General features: G+C 37.2%; 1 protein-coding gene across 1 annotated transcript; it reads left to right on the forward strand.

The window, feature by feature from the left end:
• Positions 1-1006: 1006 nt before the first annotated feature.
• Positions 1007-17506, forward strand: LOC131918800 (amine sulfotransferase-like). Its single transcript, XM_059272980.1, has 7 exons — positions 1007-1044; positions 2770-2921; positions 5992-6200; positions 7533-7659; positions 8530-8624; positions 11855-12038; positions 15903-17506. Exons 2-7 carry the CDS (start codon positions 2780-2782, stop codon positions 16022-16024), a joined length of 879 nt encoding a protein of 292 aa, XP_059128963.1. The 5' UTR covers positions 1007-1044; positions 2770-2779; the 3' UTR covers positions 16025-17506.
• The last annotated feature ends 5129 nt before the right edge of the window (positions 17507-22635 follow it).

Here is a 22635-nt window from a genome sequence, read left to right on the forward strand (position 1 = left end):
GCCTCCCCATAAACCACTAATTAAGAAAATGCTTTCTAGCCTGACGTTTTGGAGGCATTTTCTCAATTGAGGTCCCCTCCTTTCAGATAATTCTAGCTTGTGTCAGGTTGACATAAAACTAGCCAGCACAGATGGTGACTTAGTTTTCTCTCTGTTGCTGTGATAAAATCATGACCCAAAGCAACTTGGGCAGGAAAGAGTTTATTTTATTTTACCACTTATACCCCACCATGAACAAAAGTTGGAATAGGAACTCTAGGCAGGAACCTGGGGGCAGGACCTGAGGCAGAGTCTATGGAAGATTGCTGCTTACTGGCTTACTCTACATGGCTTGCTTAGTGTGCTCTTTTGTACAACCCAGCACAATCTATCCAGGGGTGGCGCTTCCCACGGTGGGCTCAACTCCTTACACTGATCATTAATTAAGAAAATGCCACACAGGCTCCTCTAGAGGCAGTTTTGACGAGGCCTCAACCAAGGTTCCCCTTTCACAGATGGCCTATCGTGTGCCAAGTGGACAAAACAAAACAAAAAAACAAAACCAACGAAAACAAAAACCAAAATGAAAACAAACAGAAAAATTCATAACTAGGACCAACTGGGATAAAGGAAAGGGTAATAAAGCCCTGAAAAATTGAAACTACCCACTCAGATATTCTTAAAAGGATTTGGTTACCACCATGTTCCAGAATTTATCCAAGCAAGTTGTAGCTGTAGGTATCAAATATAACTTGCTGTTTGCATAATAATCCTCATAATTTAGTAAATGTGAAATTTTTCTTCCATATTTCTATAATATTTAACTATAATCTCCTAATGTGTAACGTATTTCACTCTCCTAAGAACATGTGATAAGTTTTTCCTAGTTGCCAGCACAATCTTACCCAACGTGTCCTGGTTGAGTTCACTTTACTTTTCCAAGAACACTTGTAATTGGCCAAGAAAAATGTGGCAGGGACTATTTATACCCCAGTAACCATCAGTTCCTGTTTTTCTTAACATTCCATCAGAACTGGTTTTGCTTCTTCCATTGATCTACAAACTGTGAGTAGAAAGGAATAGATTTAGAGACTACCAAGGCTTTCCCTCTCTTCTGCATAATATATGTACAATTATCTTCTTATGGTCTGGGTATGGTGGTGCTTGACTTCAATCCCAGCACTCTGGATGCAGAAGAAAGTGGATCTCTGTGAGCTGGAGATCAGCCTGGTCTATACAATGAGTTCCAGGCCTGCCAGGACTACATGAAGAGACCTTGTCTCAATAGTTTTTTTTTCTTATTAATTTTGTTTTCCTCTTTTTCTTGAGGTTCAATACAAAAATACAAAGGGAACATACATCAGCTTTTTCATTGTATATTCATTTTTCCTGTTGTCACTAAAAACCTCTGATGTCTATTTCCATAGTGAACCTTCTTCATACCCTCTTTCCTCTCCTTGTTTTAGAGAATGAAATTTTCTGTCTCTCTCCCATTGTCCCTCTTCTCCCTCTCTCTCTGCCTCCTCTCTCCTTCTCTTTCTCATAAAAGACAGCCCAGGTGAGTCACTGAACACAATAAAGAAGAAGCGAAAATTTCATCCTGTGTGCTTACAGCAGCATTCTGACACTCCTATCCAGGATGGTCAGGATGGAATACATAACGGCTCTTTAGATGGTATGTGGAAGGTGTTGTGGGTGTTAGGTGAGGTGTGGCAGTGACTCACCTTTGTTTCCTCTGTACTTCAGCAACAGTCTCTATGAATGGACTCTCCATTGGTCAGTGTTACGTGCTGTGTATTTTCTTCAGCACACTCCAGAGGATAAATCTAAGTTTTCTTTTTCAATACCAGTGTTATCTACCTCAACTGGAATTGTATGTGTTCCTTTAGCCCGACCTTTTTATTTCCAACACTCTATAGTCAGGATGCTTGGACTTGAGCTGTCAGTTAGGGAACCTGCAAGGCAAGAGGTTTCCAATCAGGCATTATAAGTCATGGTCTGGTTAAGTGATTATCTACCTGATAGACGTCTATAAAGAAATTTGTCAGGTGTCCTCCACATGAAGGTAATTCCAATACAGCCAATATCATCCATGCACATTGAGGCTAGCCTGGTCTACATACTGAGTTCTGGGCCAGCCTAGACTATGTAGGAAACCTTGCAACTATAAGTTACTATAACTGTAACTATAAGTTACTGTAATTATAAGTTACTTGCAGAAACACAAATGTTGCCCATTTCTAGAGCCACTAAGTAGATAAGTTGCGGAAGCCTCATTTTGAGGGAGCAGATTATCCAAACCCTACATTAAATACAAAAGTTCACCCTGGAGAGTTTCTTACTTTTGTAAGAATTAAAACATGCAGGTTAAAAAAACCCACAAAATATTCTAGATTATCTGCGTGGACTGTGCCCAATTTTTGGTTATGAAATCCTTTGAGGGTGGCTAGCTGGGCGTCCTTGAATAATGTGGTTGACATCTCTGTAGCCCCATTTTCTCATCTGTGTATTTAGGATTGTGATAATCCTTCTCACATGGAATTACAGGAAAATGTACCTAACATTTTACTCTTCTATTCCTCATATTTGATGAGGTGATTTGAAAAATAAAGCAGCATTAAAGTATTATGAAATTCAGATAACACAATCTATGAAATTTGTTTTTCACAGTAAATATTTATATACATAAGATATTTAAATGGTGCTTGGCACATACTGACCTCCCAGTAATTATTACTCAGTACTGTATAATACTTGACACACAAATGTATTCTATGTATTTACTTCTAGGTGAATAACCATGGACAGTGCAAGTGAATACTTATTTAAATTTAAGGGATATAATTTTGAGAAATGTTTTGTGAACATTCAGCATTTAGAAACAATGGAAGATTTTGAAATTAGAGATGATGATGTCTTCCTAGTCACGTATCCAAAATCTGGTAAGTGCCAGGAGTGGGCATGTGCTTTAATGTCTTGTCTTTGCTTTAGTATTATGTGGGCAAACATGGCTCCTGTCAACTCACCCACAGCAGCAAACCTATACTTACATAGCAATTTATGAGCAGACAAAATCTAAATGAGACCCCAATCTGTAGGAGAGAAGGCCACCATTGGAGAGAGAACACAGTGTGCACTCTGGTGGGAAGTAGGAATGTTATGATAATGAGATGTGCCACATGGAGCTAGGAGCAGACACCCAGTGAGCACTGACCTGTTTGGTCTGTTGGACGGGGATGACATAGTATGAAATAATTTCTCCTGGGTGGAAATATGCAAGTGCTTCATCATTTAGGATGAATTTTCCGTCATATATCACTTACCTTAAAAGTATTCTACAGGAACTGAGATCTACTTAATACAATTTAAGAAGCTTTTGCACTCAGAAGCACACACACACACACACACACACACACACACACACACTTTCTTGAGGTGTGAAGTCCATCAGTACAGAGCAGAGCTGGAGCAGTGGTGTCCTGCTGGGGACAGGAAAATCCTATTTCAGTGGTGACTTCTGAGTCTCCAGGGTCAACACTTGGAGGTCTTGATTTGTGTTTTTACTGTGGTTGATACAATTTAAGAAATAAATCTTAAAAAAAAAAAAAAGCCGGGTGGTAGTGGCAAATGCCTTTAATCCCAGCACTCAGGTGGCAGAGCCAGGTGGATCTTTGTGAGTTCGAGGCCAGCCTGGTCTACAGAGTGAGGTCCAAGACAGGCAGCAAAATTACACAGAGAAACCCTGCCTTGAAAAACAAAAAGCAAACAAACAAGCAAAATCCATCCTCCTTAAAATTTCACATGCCCTTTTAAAAATTAGTTCATGTGTGGTTGTTGCCAAACACTACAGACAATAGGATTGTAGATGGTTTGTTCATAGAAGTCTTTTCAAGGTAGAGGTGATGGCTCATTGTGCAAAATGCATGTCTTGACCTTGTAAGCCTGAGGACCTGAGATTAGATCACTTAAATTCTTGTAGGCCAGATGTGGTAATGTGTGTCCATAATCTTGACCTTCCAATGGTGAGGTGGGAGACAGAGACAGGAGAATCCCCAGATGTTCATGAACCAGCTGGACTACATGATCAGAAAATGAACATATCTCAGCCAAGATGGAAGGCAATTGTACTCTGACCACCACACATGCATGTGCCTGCACTCACATATGAACATGTAAATGCATCAATCTTTCTCTCACACACACTTGCCCACCACATGTGCATCATATACACAATCACCAGATATGCACCACAAACACACACAGGCACATGTACAAGCATGCAAAGATAAAAAAATATTATTTCAAAATCAATTTCATTGTTCACTTCAAGTGCTGCCTTGCTTTCTACTTCTAGAATGTTTACGTGTGTCACAGAACTTCAAGACTCTGAGACTCACCATCTCATTTTACTGTAGATCCTGAACTCCAGACCTTACTTGTCAAGATCTGAAAAATACTTCAACTTTGTATACCCTAGCAAGTTAGACTGCTGCGTTTTTATAAATTTCTGTGTAGTAAGAGACTGGTCAGAAATAGAGGTTTTGGGTTTTGTTTTGTTTTACAGTTAGTACAGCCAACAGCAAGCATGGCTTTTCTTTAAAAGGTCATTTCCCACCAATCTTCACCTGTTCCAGTGCTCTGGAAGCTCCTCTTAGATATTTTTTTGTGAGACAAAATGGTTATTTGGAGATTAATTTTATTTTTTCCAGTGTATAACCACACCAAGGTTTACAGAAATATTTTAGGAGATTCTTCCTTTTATGGACCTGGAACCAATTTGTGTCTAGATGCACATTTACACACTGCAACATGAGCTGTACCCTGGCTGTGGTCCATACTGCCAACCTGGCCTCATCATGGCAATGAGAGAAAAGTGTAAACCAAGCATCTTCATCCTATCACACCCTTGGTTTTATGCCTTAAATAACCTGGTATTCCCTAGAGAATGACTAGCTGCTCCTGGAGGTCTTGGATGAAGGCTGGAATAATGGTTATGGATGGTAATGAGCCATGCAAGATATCAGACACTTTAGTTGTTACACCTCTGGAGTCTGTGACATCTTCTCAAGAACGGTCATTTCAAAATCGCAGGGACAGTTTGATGGAATTCACCATAATCTCATCCTCAGAATAATGAGAGTGAATGCTCATGTCAAAATTTGCGCGGGCAAATCATTTTGAGTCATTATTAATAAATAAGGTCAAACATTAGTACCACTACATTTGATCACACCCACATTCATTTGAAGTGGAAATAGGGTTGGGTGTTTATAAGTATTTCCCAAAGAGTTTCATTGTTGTTATCTTACTTGAATGGTTACTAATCCAAGAATCAGTAAGTAAACTGGAAACCTGGACCTCTTCTTTCCCTACAGTGTATTTATTATGGAAACTTGGACACCTAGGATTGGGCTTAAGAAGCACAAAAAGGAAGGAACTGAACGCATGTCAATTTTGTTAAGTTTTCTAAAATTGTGACAGCAAACTTCTAAGAAAGTCTCAGAGAGGAACAGGACTGCCTGTAACACACAGTGAAAGGCATCCAATACCCTAGATAATTATATTTATGAAGATCAAGAAGAAATAACTCATAAGGCTCCAAACAGTATAAAGAAGTAATTTTAGCACAGTGTGTACATGTGTGGTATTATAAGAACGTACCCATTAATCTACAAATACTAGTTGCCAATTAGAAGTTTGAAATACTACAAAAAGGCTTCTCATGGGACATAGAATACAGAGAAGCTATAGGAATAATTTGAATAATCACTATCAAGAAATCAGAACAAAATAACTATACAACTAAAAAGGGAACTCAGAACCCTTGATTTTATCCTTTCTAATGTTATTGTTAAGTATAGATAAAAATCAAATAAAAGCTATCCTTATGTGTTAGCATACATGGAATATTTAAAAAGCATCAATCACTTTAAGATGGATGATATTACCACAGATAGTTATTACTTCAACCTACCTCAAGATTGAAAACAAGATTGTTATCTATTTTCACAGGTACCATCTGGACTCAGCAGATCCTCAGCTTGATTTATTTTGAGGGCCACCGAAACAGGACTGAAAACGTGCAAACAGTGGACAGAGCACCGTTCTTTGAGTACAATATTCACAATTTAGACTATGTCAAAATGCCGTCACCACGTATCTTCACTTCCCACCTTGCATATTACTTAGTACCAAAAGGTCTCAAGAAGAAAAAGGCTAAAGTATGTCATAGAGCTTTGTCACTTTTGGACAGATAAAATATCCTAAGTGTTGGATAACAAAATTATTTCGGTATTTATGCTATGATGATACATCTCTCTGAACATTCTTGAGTGTGTCTCCTGGACACCCTTCTACCAGCCTCCGTAGAATCCTCACATGTGAACAAAACAGCAGACTCACAAATACCAGAGCAGTCAGCTTACAGAGGTGGTGTATTATTTCGGAAGTTGTTGCTGGAACCAGCAAAGGATCACTTCTTGTTTTTTCTCTAGTAACTTGACACTAACTGGTAACTTGGACTTAAATGTTTGCCAGTGTGGCAGTTATTGAACGGCCACTCACAATGGTCTTAAGTTGTCCATCAGTACTCAATCATGAGATGAAACATGATTGATATTTATTGACCAGGACCCATTATAATTCGGTGAAAAGGTTCTACCACTGGTCCAGCTTTTCATTATTATAACTTTAGTATAATTTTCCTACTGATATGAATTCCATCACTTCTGAATACTAATAGACTTATACTTGTGGCCTTTCTCCTGTTTTAGAACTTTGTGTAACTTTGTGGTTTAAATTGGTTAGTAACATTCTTAATTTTAGTATAATCAAACATACTGACTTTTTAAAATATAAATTCATTATTTACTTATTTTCTTTTTATTGTATTTTTATTATTTAAAACAATTTTAAATTTAAATATATTTTGATCATATTCTTCCCCTCCCCCAGGTCCTTTCAGATCCTCTCCGCATCCCTATCCACCCAACTTTAAGTTCTTTCTCAAAACACAAACAAAAGACTAATACAACAACAATACCTTATTTAAGAAATATTTCCTTGTTTCAAGACTAGAAATACATTTGTTTTTCTACTACTCTTAATAAACTTGCTAATTATTTATAATAGCAGAGAAAAATGTCTTTTTAAATTACATGTATATACTGTTAATGCTTGTACCAACGTAATAGTTCATTCTTATATTTCCACTTATTTCCAGTGCTATATATAAAATAGCTCAAAAACTCAATGACTATCAATTGCTATAGCATTAAGATATATGGAAAACATGTTTACCATATTTATCAACTTTACAAATAATATATTTCTAGGATATGACCTGTGTTCTTGTACATGTGTGAAACACTATGTAAATGGAAGTATTCACTTTTCATAACATGAAACAAAAGTAGATAATCAGCTGCATTTTCATAAATATTACCTAGATGAAAATAAAGATTTATTTGAATAAGAACTGTTATATAATTGTTCAGAACTTATTAGAATAACCAAGAATTACTAAAGCAACTCTGTGGTTTTTTTTCCTGCAGATTCTTTATATTTACAGAAATCCCAAAGATGTTTTGATCTCGTTTTTTCATTTTTCAAACTGGGTGGTTTCCTTAGAAGCTACAGACACCATAGAACATTATCTGGAAAAATTTCTAGATGGAAAAGGTAACTTCGTTTATTCCCTCTCACTAGTTTACAAAGTACAGATGATATTTAAGCCATCTCAAAGTAGGGAACACATATCTAAGAGATGTAGGGGGCAGTGAACCAACATAATCTGATACACAATAATTACCCTGCTGTTGTTCACACCATTTGAGGGGTACCAGCTTGCAGCTTTGTATTATTTAGGAAGTACTCTGGCTAGACAACAAGAAGCTTGCAAACATTTTATCCATTTTTTCTGGCTAATGGCATAGGAAGAGTCACACAGCAGAAGTTGAGGGTGAGTGTGTGCTCTTAAAGGCACACACTTGTGAGGAAACTGGAATTATTCATGCTACTACTGAGGAAAATTGACTAGTGAAAGAGGCTGTGGGGTGTGGAATCAGGATCTCACACATTGCTAAAATTATATTCAGGTTCTGCTTCATTGTAGCAAGGAAACACTGTTATTCAGAGAGAGGATACGAGAAATGAAGACACATGACTTCAGAGAGAGGAGAAATATGAACATCCCTTAAGGATAACTTTGAATTCAGACACTTGAACTTACATATGGTTTCTGATCCCCCATGTGGGCGCAGAGAATCACATCTGGGTCCTCAGCAAGAGCAGCAGTGCTTTTACCACTGAGCAGTCCCTCCAGTCCCTGACAATAGACTTTCTCAATGTCTGTCTTGCTACATCCCTAAATAGGTAGGTTGGTATGAGCCTTGTGTAATTGTTACACAAAAATAACTCTTCCTAAATAGTCAGGTGGACATCCAGTTGTAGGGGCTTCATTTTTATTTCTGAATAGTCTAAACCAGAAAAGAACAAATAAAGTTTGATGTTCAGTAAGTATAGTGCCTTGCTCACTTATCTTCCCTTCAGTTGTAGGAAGCTGTTGGTTTGATCACATCCGGGGCTGGTATGAACACAGACATGACTTCAATATTATGTTCCTAAGCTATGAAGATATGAAGAAGGTAAGATGAGAAAGTTGTTTTGAAAATTATTTCTCATCTCTGAGTTTGAACAACACACTCCCAGGTGTCCTCATATCACACTCTCCCTTGGGCTCAGTATTGAAGGAGGCTACTGAGATCCAGCCTCTCCTTTATTGATTGGTCTGTCTGGAGGCTTTCTTTTCCCAGTGGTCATCTCTTGTGATAGCCACCTGTATCAATAAGACAACCTTATGTGTCTAGAATAGACTTATCTTTAAAAGATATTATCAACCCTCTTCAATTATTTGTGTTAGTAGATTCAGTGGGGTATTGACATTCATGAACACAGTATGCATTGGTCTTATCCAATCACTCTTACTCCACCCATTGTTTTCCCAGGACTCTTACCAATTCCTAATAACCATAGTTCAACTTTCAGAAAGACCATTACATTTTTTTTCTCCATAGGAGAGTGATGTGATTTCTATTTCTTTGTATTGGTTGATTTCACTTAATCTGATGTTTTAAGGTTCATCCATTACCAACACAGATTTTTACTTTTCTTTGTTGTAGTTGAATACTAATGGACTAGATATTGTAACTGTAATTCTTGCTTGATAACTGTTCTATTATATGTAACTTTACTATGTTAAAGTTAAAACTTTCCTTCTCGATTAGACAGAAAAGGGGAAATGCTGTGGGATAATGCTTTTGTACACTGGTTTAATAAAACACTGATTGGCCAGTAGCCAGGCAGTAAGTATAGGTGGGGCAAGGAGACAAGAAGAATTCTGGGAAGAGGGAGGGCAGAATCAGGAGTCACCAGCCAGAGACAGAGGAAGCAGGAAGACAAGGCAGAACTGAGAAAAGGTACCAAGCCACATGGCTAAACATAAATAAGAATTAAGGGTTAATTTAAGTGTAAGAGGTAGTCAGTAATAAGCATGAGCCAATGGCCAAGCAGTTACAAATAATATTAAGCCTCTGTGTGATTATTTTATAAAAGGCTGTGGGACTGTGGATGAGAGATTTGTCCTGACCGCAGACCAGGCAAGACACAGGAAGTCTTCTGACTATACTTAGTGTCTAAATAATACTCTATTTTTGTATTTATAGTGTTTTTTATTCTTTTATGCATTGATTGGCATCTAGGCACATTCCATGCCTTGACTAGGGAGAAGAATGCAACAACATTGGACACCAGTTAGGTTTTGGAATGCTGACTTTATTTTCATTGGAATACAACAAGGAATGGTGTCATTGGGTTATATTGTGAGCTTTTCCCCGCCCCCCCCAGACAGGGTTTCTCTGTGTAGTTTTGGTGCCTGTCCTGGATCACCCTCTGCAGACCAGGCTGCCCTCAAACTCAGGAATCTGCCTGCCTCTGCCTCCCGAATGCTGGGATTAAAGGTGTGCGCCATCACTGCCCCCTTGTGGGCTTATTTTTAATTGTGTAAGATCTACACTGTTACTCATGGTGAATGCTCTTGCACTCAATATCTAATCTGGTATATTATTTTGAGTATCTTGGTTTTGTTTGTTTGTTTCTATGCTGGTAATTGAAACTGTAGTCTCATGCATGCCATACAAATGTTCTCTTTTTAACCTACATTCTCAGTCAGAGTCTGGGTTTTTGGACAATTTTTAATTTTGTCTCCTTGAATTAATAACCAGAGTTATAGTTAAAGTTTTCAGGTAATCTGTGAATCTACTTCTATCTAATGTGCTTTCCATTTCTTCAAGTCCCTTCATGGTCATTGCACAGTGAAGCTATTTGTAGAAGTAAGTTACTAACTATGATGTAGTTATTGTATGGGCCACATAAGTTCCTTTCACATAAAAGAAAGATAAAGAATGGAAAGCCAGGTGAGCATGCCATGAGGAGCAAGTCAGTAGGGAGCATTCCCCACAATCTACCTCAGTTCCTGCCTTCAGTTCCTGAGTTCTCTTGATGATGGACTATCACCTCCAAGGTGAAATAATTCCTTTTCTTCCCACATTGTTTTGGCCAGTGTTTTATCACAATAGAAATCAGACAAATATAGATAAAGTGTTCTGTAAATAGTTGTTGTATCTTTTTAATCTATGATGAAATTTAACTGAGTTTTCTATGTTGATTTTTAATTTGGATGGCCTATTTAGAATTGAAAATGAAGTGTTGAAGTCAGCCACCAATATTTTCTCAGGGTCTATCTGGACTTTTTTTGTCCATTGATGTTTATTTTTTTCATAAAAATGGAAGTCACAATTTCATATTTAAAATTTTAGTATATATATTTTATCAAACATTTTGTTACAAGTAACAGTAATTTAATGCAGAGCCATTTATGAAAATTATGACAGTTGATTAAAATGATTCATGGAGTTCCAGAAAAAGAATTTTTGTCACATTTTCTACTTATAGAATGACTATAGCATTTTTGGGTTTCATGATTTTTTACTAACTTTTGAAATCTGGAAAGTATGAATACTGCAAACTTAACCACTTCTTTCAAGGTTATTTACCCATTCAGTATCTTTTCAAATAAATTTTGCAATGAGTTTTTCTATTTTTTTTAATTGAGTTCTTAAGAACTTCATTGAATGCAGATTGTTTTGGATGTTACCTTAAAGTTACTGTTTTGCAATTCTTATATATTAGACAATTGTCTGTTCGTTATCTTGTATTTATTTCAGTAATGGCTGGTCTCACTGCCTTTCTTAACTTTAATGCTAAAATTTTTGGTGTGATTGATGCAGTGTTGATGCAGTTTCCTTATTAATGTATAAAAATTCACCTGGTATTTGTGTGGTTTTGATTTTGTACATTACACCATTATAAAACGGCATTGGTATTTGTTAGCATTTTCTACACTGGAAACCACATGATCTACTTAGTACGCTTCTAGATTACAATCTTCTTTACCTTTTATTGCCCAATTGTTCTGTTCTTTATTTATTACCAGTGTTGTAGTAAAGAGAGGTCGGAATGTTTGAGTGATTCCAACACCACCTGGAAGTCTTTATATGTATATCTACTACTAAGATTGATTATATGTGTTTACATGCAGCCTTTTGATTTGAAACACTTTCAACTGCTGTGTGCTGTGATTTACTGAAAGTTTTTTCTACTATCAATTGAAGTAATCATATTAATTTATTTTCCCCTTTGCTTTTGTTCAGCCATCTTTGCTGTCCAGGAGGGAATTTTAGTATTCATATCACATGGTTGGCTGAAACTCACACCTCCATCATAAAGTCATTAATTTCTCAACCCACAACTTTTTTAGGACCTCAGGAAGTCGGTGATTAAAATCTGCAGTTTTCTGGAGAAAAAACTGAGTGAAAAGGATGTAGATGCTGTTGTGAGACAAGCTACATTTCAGAACATGAAATCTGACCCACGAGCAAATTATGATAATATTATAAAAAACGAAATCGGGGAGAGAAACAAAGGCTATTTCTTGCGCAAAGGTGAGAAACACTGGTTTATAGTAATAAAAGTACTAAGACTTCCCCGAATCTCTTCCCTTGGAGCTAAAGTACTGTGCGTCCAATGTGTTTCTCCAGGTAATAAAGGTACTGGGAACCCAGAGAACATAATAAATCTTAATGGACACTGGACTAATAAAGTTTCTCTGGAAATTTAATGGCAATTTAGTAAAAAACATGATAGTTTTACTCATTTAATAAGTGTGGCTTTCCTTCTTTATAGCTCATATGACTCAACTCTTTTAAAGCATGCCAGTAGTCTTGACCTAGGCAATGGATATTTTAGAGGGAACAATTCTAAATTGCGTGATTTTATTTATTTTGAAAGAAAGTCATGCTACTTGGTCCAGGCTGGATCACAGACACTGTATAGCTCAGGCTGGCCTAGAACTTGGTTTCCTCCTGCCTCTTGCTTTCAAGTGCTGGGAATAGACTTGAGGCATCGCTCTTGGATTAGTCCAGAAGAATTTTAATTTTACTTCTGTTTATTTCTTTCAGGATATTATAAAACATATCCTACTGTATATCTGGAGTGAAGGAGGTTAAATTGCTCCTTCCTCGTGTGCCACTCTCTTTTATTACAATAATTACAGTTGTGTCTCACTTACCCTGTCTTCTGTGATTCACTTTTGTATCAACAACTAAGATTTTATTTTCATTTTTGAGACATGGCCTCATGCATGTGAGTCAGGCTGGCTTTGAACTTGCTATGTGTAACTGAGGATTACCTTTAACGCCTAGCACTGCCTCTACCTCCCACGTGGTGGGGACACAGGCATGGACAACCATATGCAGGTATTGTGACCTAACTATGTGTCAGCAGCTGTCAAGAAAGAACGGCCTCCCCTAAACTGGTACTCTTTAACCTCATAAGTCAAAATTTTAATTTATTATATCATTTAATGTAACATTCCAAAACATAATTTGATGTGTATTTTGATTACTTTTCGATAATTCATCACTTACCATTATAATGATGGACATTGGCTATAAATAATTTTTAAATGTTTTATTGAAATAGTTGTAGATTTTGATAATTTTTCTCTTCTCCCATTTAACATCCCTTTACTTCTTATTCTACAACTAGACCAATGTTCATCAAGTCTCATACCAATATTAGTTTGCTGTCCTTCAAATGCAAGGAAAACATTTTGTATAATCACGTGTTCTAGTAGAAACTATCATGTGCTTGTTTCCATTATAAACGGCTGTAATGGTGGTTGTAATGTGTACACTCTAGAATGGTAACAGTGGCAACTGTGTTGCCCTCTGTGACCTTAACATCATTAGTTGAAAGTCTTTGGATTTAATTTTACAATGAAAATTGAGGAATTGACAAGTTTGAATCATATGTATGTCTCTCTCTCTCTCTCTCTCTCACACACACACACACATGAAACACACATTTGGGGTAAATAACAAAATAATTTTTAAAAGTCCTCTAATTGTGGCACTATGCAATTACATTTTTTCTGGCCTTTATGTACTCTTTAATTTTTATTAGAAATTTTAATTAAAACATTGTATCATTTGCCTCCTTCCCTGCCGTTCTAACCCTTGGCATGCCCCTTCCCTCCCGCCTCTCCCAGGTGCTCTCCTCACTCCCTCTTAAACTGATGGCCTTATTTTGATTCTTATTATTACATATGTCAATGCATAAGTATATAAATACCACCTGCTGACTTCTTTCAGTAAGAGTCGTGTGGTGTATGGTTTCAGGGCTAACCACTTTGTATTGGTTAACCAGTTAGTGGGCTCATCCTTGAATGGTCAATTCTCCTTCTGTCAGCACTCACTAGTTGCCTCTTCATTGTCTAGGGGTGGGACCCTTGAAGGTTCCTCCTTCCTTGTTAGCATGCCCATTGATATTATCATTGTTCAGGCCCTGCTTAGGCAGCTATGTTCTTGAGATATCATGAGGTATAGCATCTCTGTCACTTCTAAGAGGCATAGTATCACTCTTAAGATCTTTCTGCCCCCTCTTTCACAATGTTCTCTGAGTCTTAGGTTCAGGATTCCTGTTTTAGATGTGTTCATTGGTGCTGAACTCTGCAGAAGCCATTGGTAGCTGCATTATGAACTGTTATGGTTTTCTGTAATGATTTCTGTTTGTTTTAAAGAGAAATTTCTTTGATGAAGCATGAGAGCTACACTTATCTGTGGTATAGGGTTATGTTTTAGAATGCATCTAGGAATTGTTCTCATCTTTTAAACTGGTGGTAGTAGGTTCTTTTCTAAAAACCATGACCTTTCTGGGGCATGGTGTCACATGCCTTTAATCCCAGCACTTTGGAGGCACATGGAGGCCAGTCTCTAAGATCAAAGCCAGCCTGCTCTACAAAGCAAGTTCCAGGACAGCCAGCATTACATAAAGAAGCCCTGTCTCAAAAAAAGTAAAAAATAAAATAATATCCATGACCTAAAAGCCTTAAGTAGTGAGCTTTATCCCAGCAATGTGGAAATGACTCAACATATGTAAGTCCATAAATGTAATGAACCATATAAATGTACTTAGAGACAATAATCACATGATTATCACAAAAGATGCAGAAAAAGCCTTTGACAAAATCTAACATACTTTCATGATAACAGTTCTAGAGAGACTCGGAGTGGAGGGAACACACCTTCACATAATAAAGACTATATATGACAAATGTACAGCCGACATTATCCTGAACTGAGAGAACCTTAAAGGTGTCTCATGAAAACCAGGAATGAGATAGGACTGTCCACTGTGTCCACTTCTCTTTTTAACAAAGCGACTGAAGAACTAGCACAAGGCAAGAGAAGGAAATTCAAGAGAGACAGACAGGAAAAGAAGAAGCCAAATTATCCCTATTTGAATATGATATGATATTATACATAAAAGAACCCCCAAATTCCAACAAAAACCTGCAGAAACAACCCACAATTTTGGCAGAGTTCTGAATATATGGAACCAATTTACAAAAATATGTAGCCTTTCTATACATCAACAACATACATGTTAAGAAAGACATGATGGACATAATCCCACTTACAAGAGCTTCAAAGGTAATAAAATATCCTGGAATAAACCCCACCGAGAAGGTGAAAGACCTCTGCAATGAAAAGTTTAAATCTGTGAACAGTTTTAGGAAGACATTAGAAACTGGAAAGACCTCCCATGTTCACGAATTGGGAGATTTAAGATAGATAGAGAAAATGACTATCTTACCAAAAGGAATTTATAGATATGGTGCAACTCCAATCAAAATATCCACAACATTCTTCCCAGAAATATAAAAAAGGCCAACCCCAAATTCATATGTAATCAGAAAATACCTTGGATAGCCAAAGCAATCATGACAAAAAAGAATAATATTGTACGGATTTCCATTTTAGATTTTAAAATACATTATAAAGCCATAATAATGAAAACAGTATGGTACTGACATAAAATAGACATATAGACCAGTGGGATAAAATGGAAGACTGAAACATGAGCATGTGCAACTACAACTTTGGGGATATATGCTGCATTGTATCAATTAATATTGCTGGTTTGTATGATGCTTAACATGTAGTAAAATACACTTCAAAATTTCTCATGTATTTATATTTGTTAGGGTTTTTGTTTTCTGCTAAAGATTGGTTATGACTGGTTAGATAATACAAGGGACATTGACCTAATATATTTGTTGTGTTATTGCATAGGTTTCTTTCACTGCTCAGTCTTCCATAAAGAAAGGTGAGGTACTAAACTCCACAGAGAACTCACAATGACTTTGCATGGGTTGGAGAAGATACTGAAGTTGCTTAGAGTGACCTTTGCTTTGATAGTTTCATTTACTCACCTATGTGCTGTCCCTGTGCTTATCCCACTAGGTACCATTGGAGACTGGAAACATCATTTAACCGTGCAGCAGAATGAAAGATTTGACATGATATTCAAGAGGAACATGAAAAATTTTCCCTTGAAGTTTGTCTGGGATGTAAATGAAGAATAGAATTCTACTGTTAGTATAAAAGAAACATAAAAGTCAATTAAGCAGAAGGCCTATTTTTATATCAATATTGATATGTTTCTGTATCTTAATCATTAAATGCCAAACTTTATTAAGGAACAAAATGAGTAAACTATGCTTGGATAAATTGTAATAAGTTTAATGAATGATTTCAAATTTCGAAATTAAATTATTTTGGTTCTAGTTAGCATTGGTACTGTGCACTAAAAGCATAAAACATAGTGCTTTGTGATGTAGAAAAATCACTGCAAAGAGTTCTCTGTAGTAGACAATTTTTCTTCATCTTCTATGATGAAATTTTGCATCAAGAACTCTGGAGAAATGGCTTATCCTGTAGAGGACTCTGGTTAAATTCCCAGCACCAACATGGCAGCTCACAATTATCTATAACTCCAGTCCATGTGATCAAACCCTCTCATACAGACATGAGTATGGGCAGAACACCAATGGAAATAAAAATTAATTTTTTTGTATCAAAAAACATCTTCCCATTCACACAATGAATCTTCAACTTTTACTGATTCAAGAAAATGGGAGAGCGATATTAGAATTTTTAATTTGGAAAATTATAACCAAGCATTGAATAAAAATCAGAATTGACAAGAATCAGAAAAGAGGGAAAACTTAAAAAGGTCTAAACTTTTAGCTGATTATTTTTGTTGTTTGATGGCTTTATACTTATATACAATGAATCATTATTACTATTTTTACCAACATTTGTGGATAATGCACTTAAGATTTTCTTTTGCCCTTACATATAATGTAATTGATACTGTGAACTAAATTTTAATCTAGTGACTGGGGAAATATCTAGGGCATACTTAAATGTCTCCAAAGTCTGTCCTAGTGAATTAAATGCATGTGAATTTATTAACCCAGTTTTAAAATAGTAACAACAGACTCACACCTAAGAGCTGAGCACACAGCAGTTACTATGTCCCTGAGAATGGGAACCTGAGCAGCCAGTGTGCTTCCTCAATGGCTCTCACTAGGTGTGGAGAGTGAGGTGACAACCATTAGTTGTTCAATCACAGGGCTGGGTGCCTCAGCAGTCCCTATCTGCCGGTAGAAGCCTGGAAGGTCCCTGGAGACCTGCTGGTCTCTATTCTACAGCAAAAGCTTGAAAACACTGATTCTGACATCAGGAAAGGGATCAACAGTAACAGCAGCAACAGGACAAATCGCCAGGGTGGTGAGAAGGAAGAACACGAGAACAAATGGAGGGAAGCTCTTCCTTCTGCCACACTCTTTTATCTGGACTACTATTGGGGAGGGTCTTTTCACATCAACCAAGGCAGGGCACTTATTTAGGGGAGGCTGTCTACTTAGATATTCTGATTTATGGCACGTTGATGTTAAAACCAACCATAATATGTTCTATTCTTTTTTTTTTAAAGAACATAAACACATAAAATATTTATTTAACAGTGAACAAATGTAAAATGAATTAAAATTAATTTATGTAATAGCAAAAAATCATAATATTCTAATAAAATTCACTAGTGAAAAAAATAAAGTACCTTAAAATACAAGCTTATAAAATATTTATTTAACATATTGAACAAATGTAAAATGAATTAAAATTAATTTATGTAACAGGAAAAATCATAATGTCATAACATTGTATATAGTTTTTCTTATATTAGTTATAAATTTGTCCCTTTTTCTTTTTATTAAAATAGAAAAGGGGAAATATGGTGATATTTTATTTGTACTGAAATGTGATTTTATTTGTATTTAATAAATAAAGTTGCCTGGGGATCAGAGCTAATAGCAAGCCATAGCAGAAGCCGGGCAGTGGTGGCGGACACCTTTAATCCAGATCACATGACAGACAGATCTCTGTGTGTTCAAGGATACAGCCAGCATGGAGACACACGCCTTTAATCTCAATACCAACCATAGAAGACCTGCAGGTCTGTATAGACAGGCAGTGATGAGGAGGTCATGTGGTTGGGTTTACAACCAGTGAGAATAGGAAGAAGCAAAGTGCTAGAGAGGCCCACAGAAATCCACAAAGATACCCCCACAACAGACTGCTGGCAATGGTCGAGATACAGCCCAAACTGACCTACTCTGGTGATGGGATGGCCAAACACCCTAATTGTCGTGCTAGAAACCCCATCCAACTACTGAGGGATCTGGATGCAGAGATCCATGACTAAGCCCCGGGTGGATCTCTGGGAGTCCAATTAGCGAGAATGAGGAGGGTTTATATGAGCGAGAATTGTTGAGACCAAGGTTGGATAAAGCACAGGGACAAATAGCCAAACGAACGGAAACACATGAACTATGAATCAATGGCTGAGGGGTCCTCAACTGGATCAGGCCCTCTGAATTGGTGAGACAGTTGATTGGCCTGATCTGTTTGGGAGGCATCCAGGCAGTGGGATCGGGTCCTGTGCTCATTGCATGAGTTGGCTGTTTGAAACCTGGAGCCTATGCAGGATCGCTTGGCTCGGCCTGGGAGGAGGGGACTGGACCTGCCTGGACTGAGTCTACCAAGTTGATCTCAGTCTGCGGGGAAGGCTTTGCCCTGGAGGAGATGGGAATGGGGGGCGGGCTGGGGGGAAGGTGAGGGGGGCGGGAGGGGGAAGAACAAGGGAATCCGTGGCTGATATGTAGAACTGAATTGTATTGCAATTAAAATTAAAAAAAAAGAAAAAGAAACACAGAGCCAAATGCAGAGTTCAAAGCCCAAGAGGTCAGAGCAGTAGCTGAGAGCTGAGACTTAAAAACCTCCTGCCGCCTCTCCTCATGTACTTATGACGCTTCCTGCCGCCGATGTCCTTCCCCTCAGAAAGAGACCTACTTTCTGTGTGTCTTTTTATTGACTTTTTGTTCTGCATTCTCATTGGTTGTAAACCCAACCAAACATGTTCTATTCTTAACCATGGGTAGCAGTTTCTTTAGCCTCGGTTTGTTGGCTGTAGAGATAGCTGTGTTCAATTCACACCTGTGATGAAGGGCAGGGGGCCAAAATTCAGATGACTGAAGTGCTAGGGAAGTCTGGGGAATGGTAGAAATAAATATAGGTAAATAAATAGTAGATATAAATATGCCAGAGGTTTGAAGGGGACATGCATGGGCATTAAAGACTGTCTGGGAGTGTCACTGAGTGAAAGAGTTCTTCAACTCAGTCCCAAGAAAGAAAAAGAATGAAAGAAAGATGGAAATAAAGGAAGAAAGAAAGAAAGAACGAGGGGAGGGAGAAGAAGGAAGAGGGAAGAAGGGAGGGAGGGAGGGAGTGGGAAGGTGGGTGGGAAAAGAAAAGGAGTCTAAGAAGAGAACCCCAGAAATGAGAGGTAGAAATAGGAGTGGAAATAAGAGATATATATTAGAAGAGACTGCTAAATGACATTACATGTTTCTCAAGGCCTTCAAAGTTCCTAAGCAGAATCATGTTAACAAGAAAGAGGGATTGAACAATGGGTTCCAGGTGCAATGATGTTCCCATGGAAAAATTAGGTTCCAATAGGAGGGTTAGAGAGATATCAATGGAAGACAGGAAGAAGTATTCCATTCCAGAGAGTAAAGGAATTATCATCCAGGAAGGAATAAAGAGAAGATAAAGCACATCCAGATCAAAGAGAAAAGGAATAACCCACACGGTGAACAAGGAGCAAGAAATGCCAGGACAGGAAGTGCCCTTCAGATGAATGTAGAATTCTTACCCAGAGAGTACACCCTTAGATTCCAACCATGCAAATACGTACTTACCAGAGTCAATTAACAGTTGTTGGGATGCTAGTTGATGGATAGTCCTCACCAATTACTCCCTTCAGTCAGAAGTGAAATCATAAGCTCTGAACAAATACTTCCCTTGCTCATGGGCTAGATGGTGTGGACCATCTCAGCAGCAGAACAGCTTTGGACTGTACTCAGCTTTCCAGGACCCTACAATAAATCTCCCATTCTGTAGTGAGTTTTCTCCCCTAATAAATTCCTTCACCCTTTAAGCAGACTCTGTGGATTTCTTGCATTATCTGGCACCCAACGTGGGGCTGAGCCCCGTGGCCTGTATCCTCAACTACTCCCTATGCTCACAGCTCCAAGTGAGTCCCGCAGAACTTCCAAGCTCCTTCTGCCCATCCTCTGCCCTGCTGTGTTACATATTTGTGCCATGTGCTGCTACCCACCAGCCCTTTCATTTGTCCCAGCTTGAGCATACACTCTTTCCACATTGACCTGTTCTGTTGGTGGACAGAGATGACACAGTGTCTGAAATATTGTTTTGTAAATGCAAATGCTTCATAATTTCAGATGAATTTTCCACCACATGTCATTTACTTTAAAATATATTCCACGGGAACTGAGGCCTACTTAACACAGTTTAAGATACATGCACCAACACCATACCATTTTAAAAGTTAGTTTATGTGTGGCTGTTGCTGAACACTACAGACAATGGGATTGTACATGGTTTGGCTATAAAAGTCTTTTCAAGGCAGAGGTGATGGCTCAATATACAAAGTATGTGTCTTGGCCTTGCAAGCCTGAGGACCTGAGATGAAATCACTTAAACTCTTGTAGGCCAGATGTGGTTATGTGTATCTATAATCTTGACATTCCAATGGTGAAGTGGTAGACAGAGACAGGAGAATCCCCAGATGTTCATGAACCAGCTGGACTACATACTCAGAAAATGAACATATCTCAACCAAGATTGAAGGCAATTATACTCTGACCACTACACATACACCAGCCTGCACTCACATATTGGCATGTATATACACAAATCTCTCTCTCATATACACATGCACAGCACATACACACACATGCACCAGACATACACTCATGCATATCAGACCAAGAAGAATGAGCCATAAGGCTCCAAACAGAAAAAAAAAAGTAAGAAGTTAATGCTACTCGCCCTGATGTGATTTTAGCACAGAGTGCACATGTGTGGTATATTAAGAGTGTACCCATTAGTATCTAAAAATAATATCCATCAATGAGAAGTTTAAAATACTACAAAAAGATTTCCCATGGGACATAGAATACAAAGAATAGGAATAATTTCAACAATCATTATCAAAATATCAGAACAAAACAACTGTACAATTAAAAAGGGACTCAGAGCCCTGATTTAATCTTTTCTAATATTATTGCCAAATAAAAATAAAAATCAAACAAATACTACATTGGCTCATTGGCATACATGGAATAATAATAATAAAAAAGCCCCAGTGGCTTGAAGATGGATGGTATTAACATAGATGTTTATTACTTAAGCCTACCTCAGGATTGAAAACAAGATTATCTGTTTTTGCAGGTACCCTCTGGACTCAAGAGATCCTCAGCTTGATTTATTTTGAGGGCCACCAGAAAAGGACTGGAGACATCCAAATTATCAACAAAGCACCATTCTTAGAGTACAATGTTTATGATTTAGACTTTGTTAAAATGCTATCACCTCGCATCTTTTTTTCCCACTTTCCATATTACTTAGCACCAAAATGTCTCAAGGAGAAAAAGGATAAAGTATATCATAGGACTTAGTCACTCTTTAAACAGATAAAATACTTTACGTATTGAATAATAAAATTATTTCAGGATTTCTGCTATGATCCTACATCTCTCTGAACATTCTTGATTATGTCTCCTAGGAATTCTTCCACCAGTTTCCCTAGAATCCTCTCTGTGAATAGAGCTGCAGAATCACAAATACCAGAGTAGTCAACTTATGGAGGTGGTGTATTGTTTCTGAAGAAAGTGGATAATCAGTTATTGCTGAAACCAGCAGAAGACCAATTCTTATATTTCCTCTAATAACTTGACATGTTGGACTTAAATATTTGCCAGTGTGGCAGTTATTGAATGGTTTCGCACACTGATCTTAATTTGCTTATATGTACCAGTTAATGAGATCAGGCATGTTTGGTTTTGATTATCATAATCAGTTCTGATTCTGTGAATGGGTTCTTTCATCAGTCCAGTTTGTCATTATTATAATTTTAGTATAATTTTCCTATTGATTTAAATTCTGTCTCTTCTGGATACTAATATACTTGTGGCTTTTCTCATGTTTTGGAACTTGGTATAACTTTGTGATTTAATTTGATTAGTCACATTCTTAATTTTAGTATCATCAAACATACTGACTTTTAAAATATAAATCATTTATTTATTTTCTTTTTCATTATATTTTTATTACTTCAAAAATTCTTTTATTTTAAATATATTCTTCTCTTCCCCCAAGTACTTCCAGATCTTCTCCTCATCCCTATTCATTCAACTTTAAGTTCTTTCTCAAAAATCAAACAAAGGGCTATTACAACAACAGGACTTTGTTTAAGAAATATTCTCTGGTTTGAAGACTAGGAATGCATTTATATTTGGCTTAATACTCTTAAAACACTTGTTAGCTAGTATTTATAGTAGTTTGAAAGAATTTTCTTTTTAAATTCCGTGTGGATCCTGTTGATGCTTGTACCAACAAAATAAATACTTCATTCTTTTATTTTCCACTTATTTCCAGTGCTACCTTGGTTATAGATCAAATATCTCAGAAAACTCAATGATGTTATTTGTAACCTTAAGGAAACTTTGTTTACTCTATTTATCAACTTCACAAATATTATAACTTCTAG

This window comes from Peromyscus eremicus, chromosome 8b (assembly GCF_949786415.1).
Source record: "Peromyscus eremicus chromosome 8b, PerEre_H2_v1, whole genome shotgun sequence".
NCBI classification, from domain to species: Eukaryota; Metazoa; Chordata; class Mammalia; order Rodentia; family Cricetidae; genus Peromyscus; species Peromyscus eremicus.

Excerpts from the sequence above, each read along its gene's own strand:
- LOC131918800 (XM_059272980.1), top strand. The coding sequence starts at position 2,780 with ATGGACAGTGCAAGTGAATACTTATTTAAATTTAAGGGATATAATTTT. Across the intron at positions 6,201-7,532 it reads TCAAGAAGAAAAAGGCTAAA|ATTCTTTATATTTACAGAAA; the intron begins GTATGTCATAGA and ends TTTTTCCTGCAG. Across the intron at positions 8,625-11,854 it reads GCTATGAAGATATGAAGAAG|GACCTCAGGAAGTCGGTGAT; the intron begins GTAAGATGAGAA and ends CAACTTTTTTAG.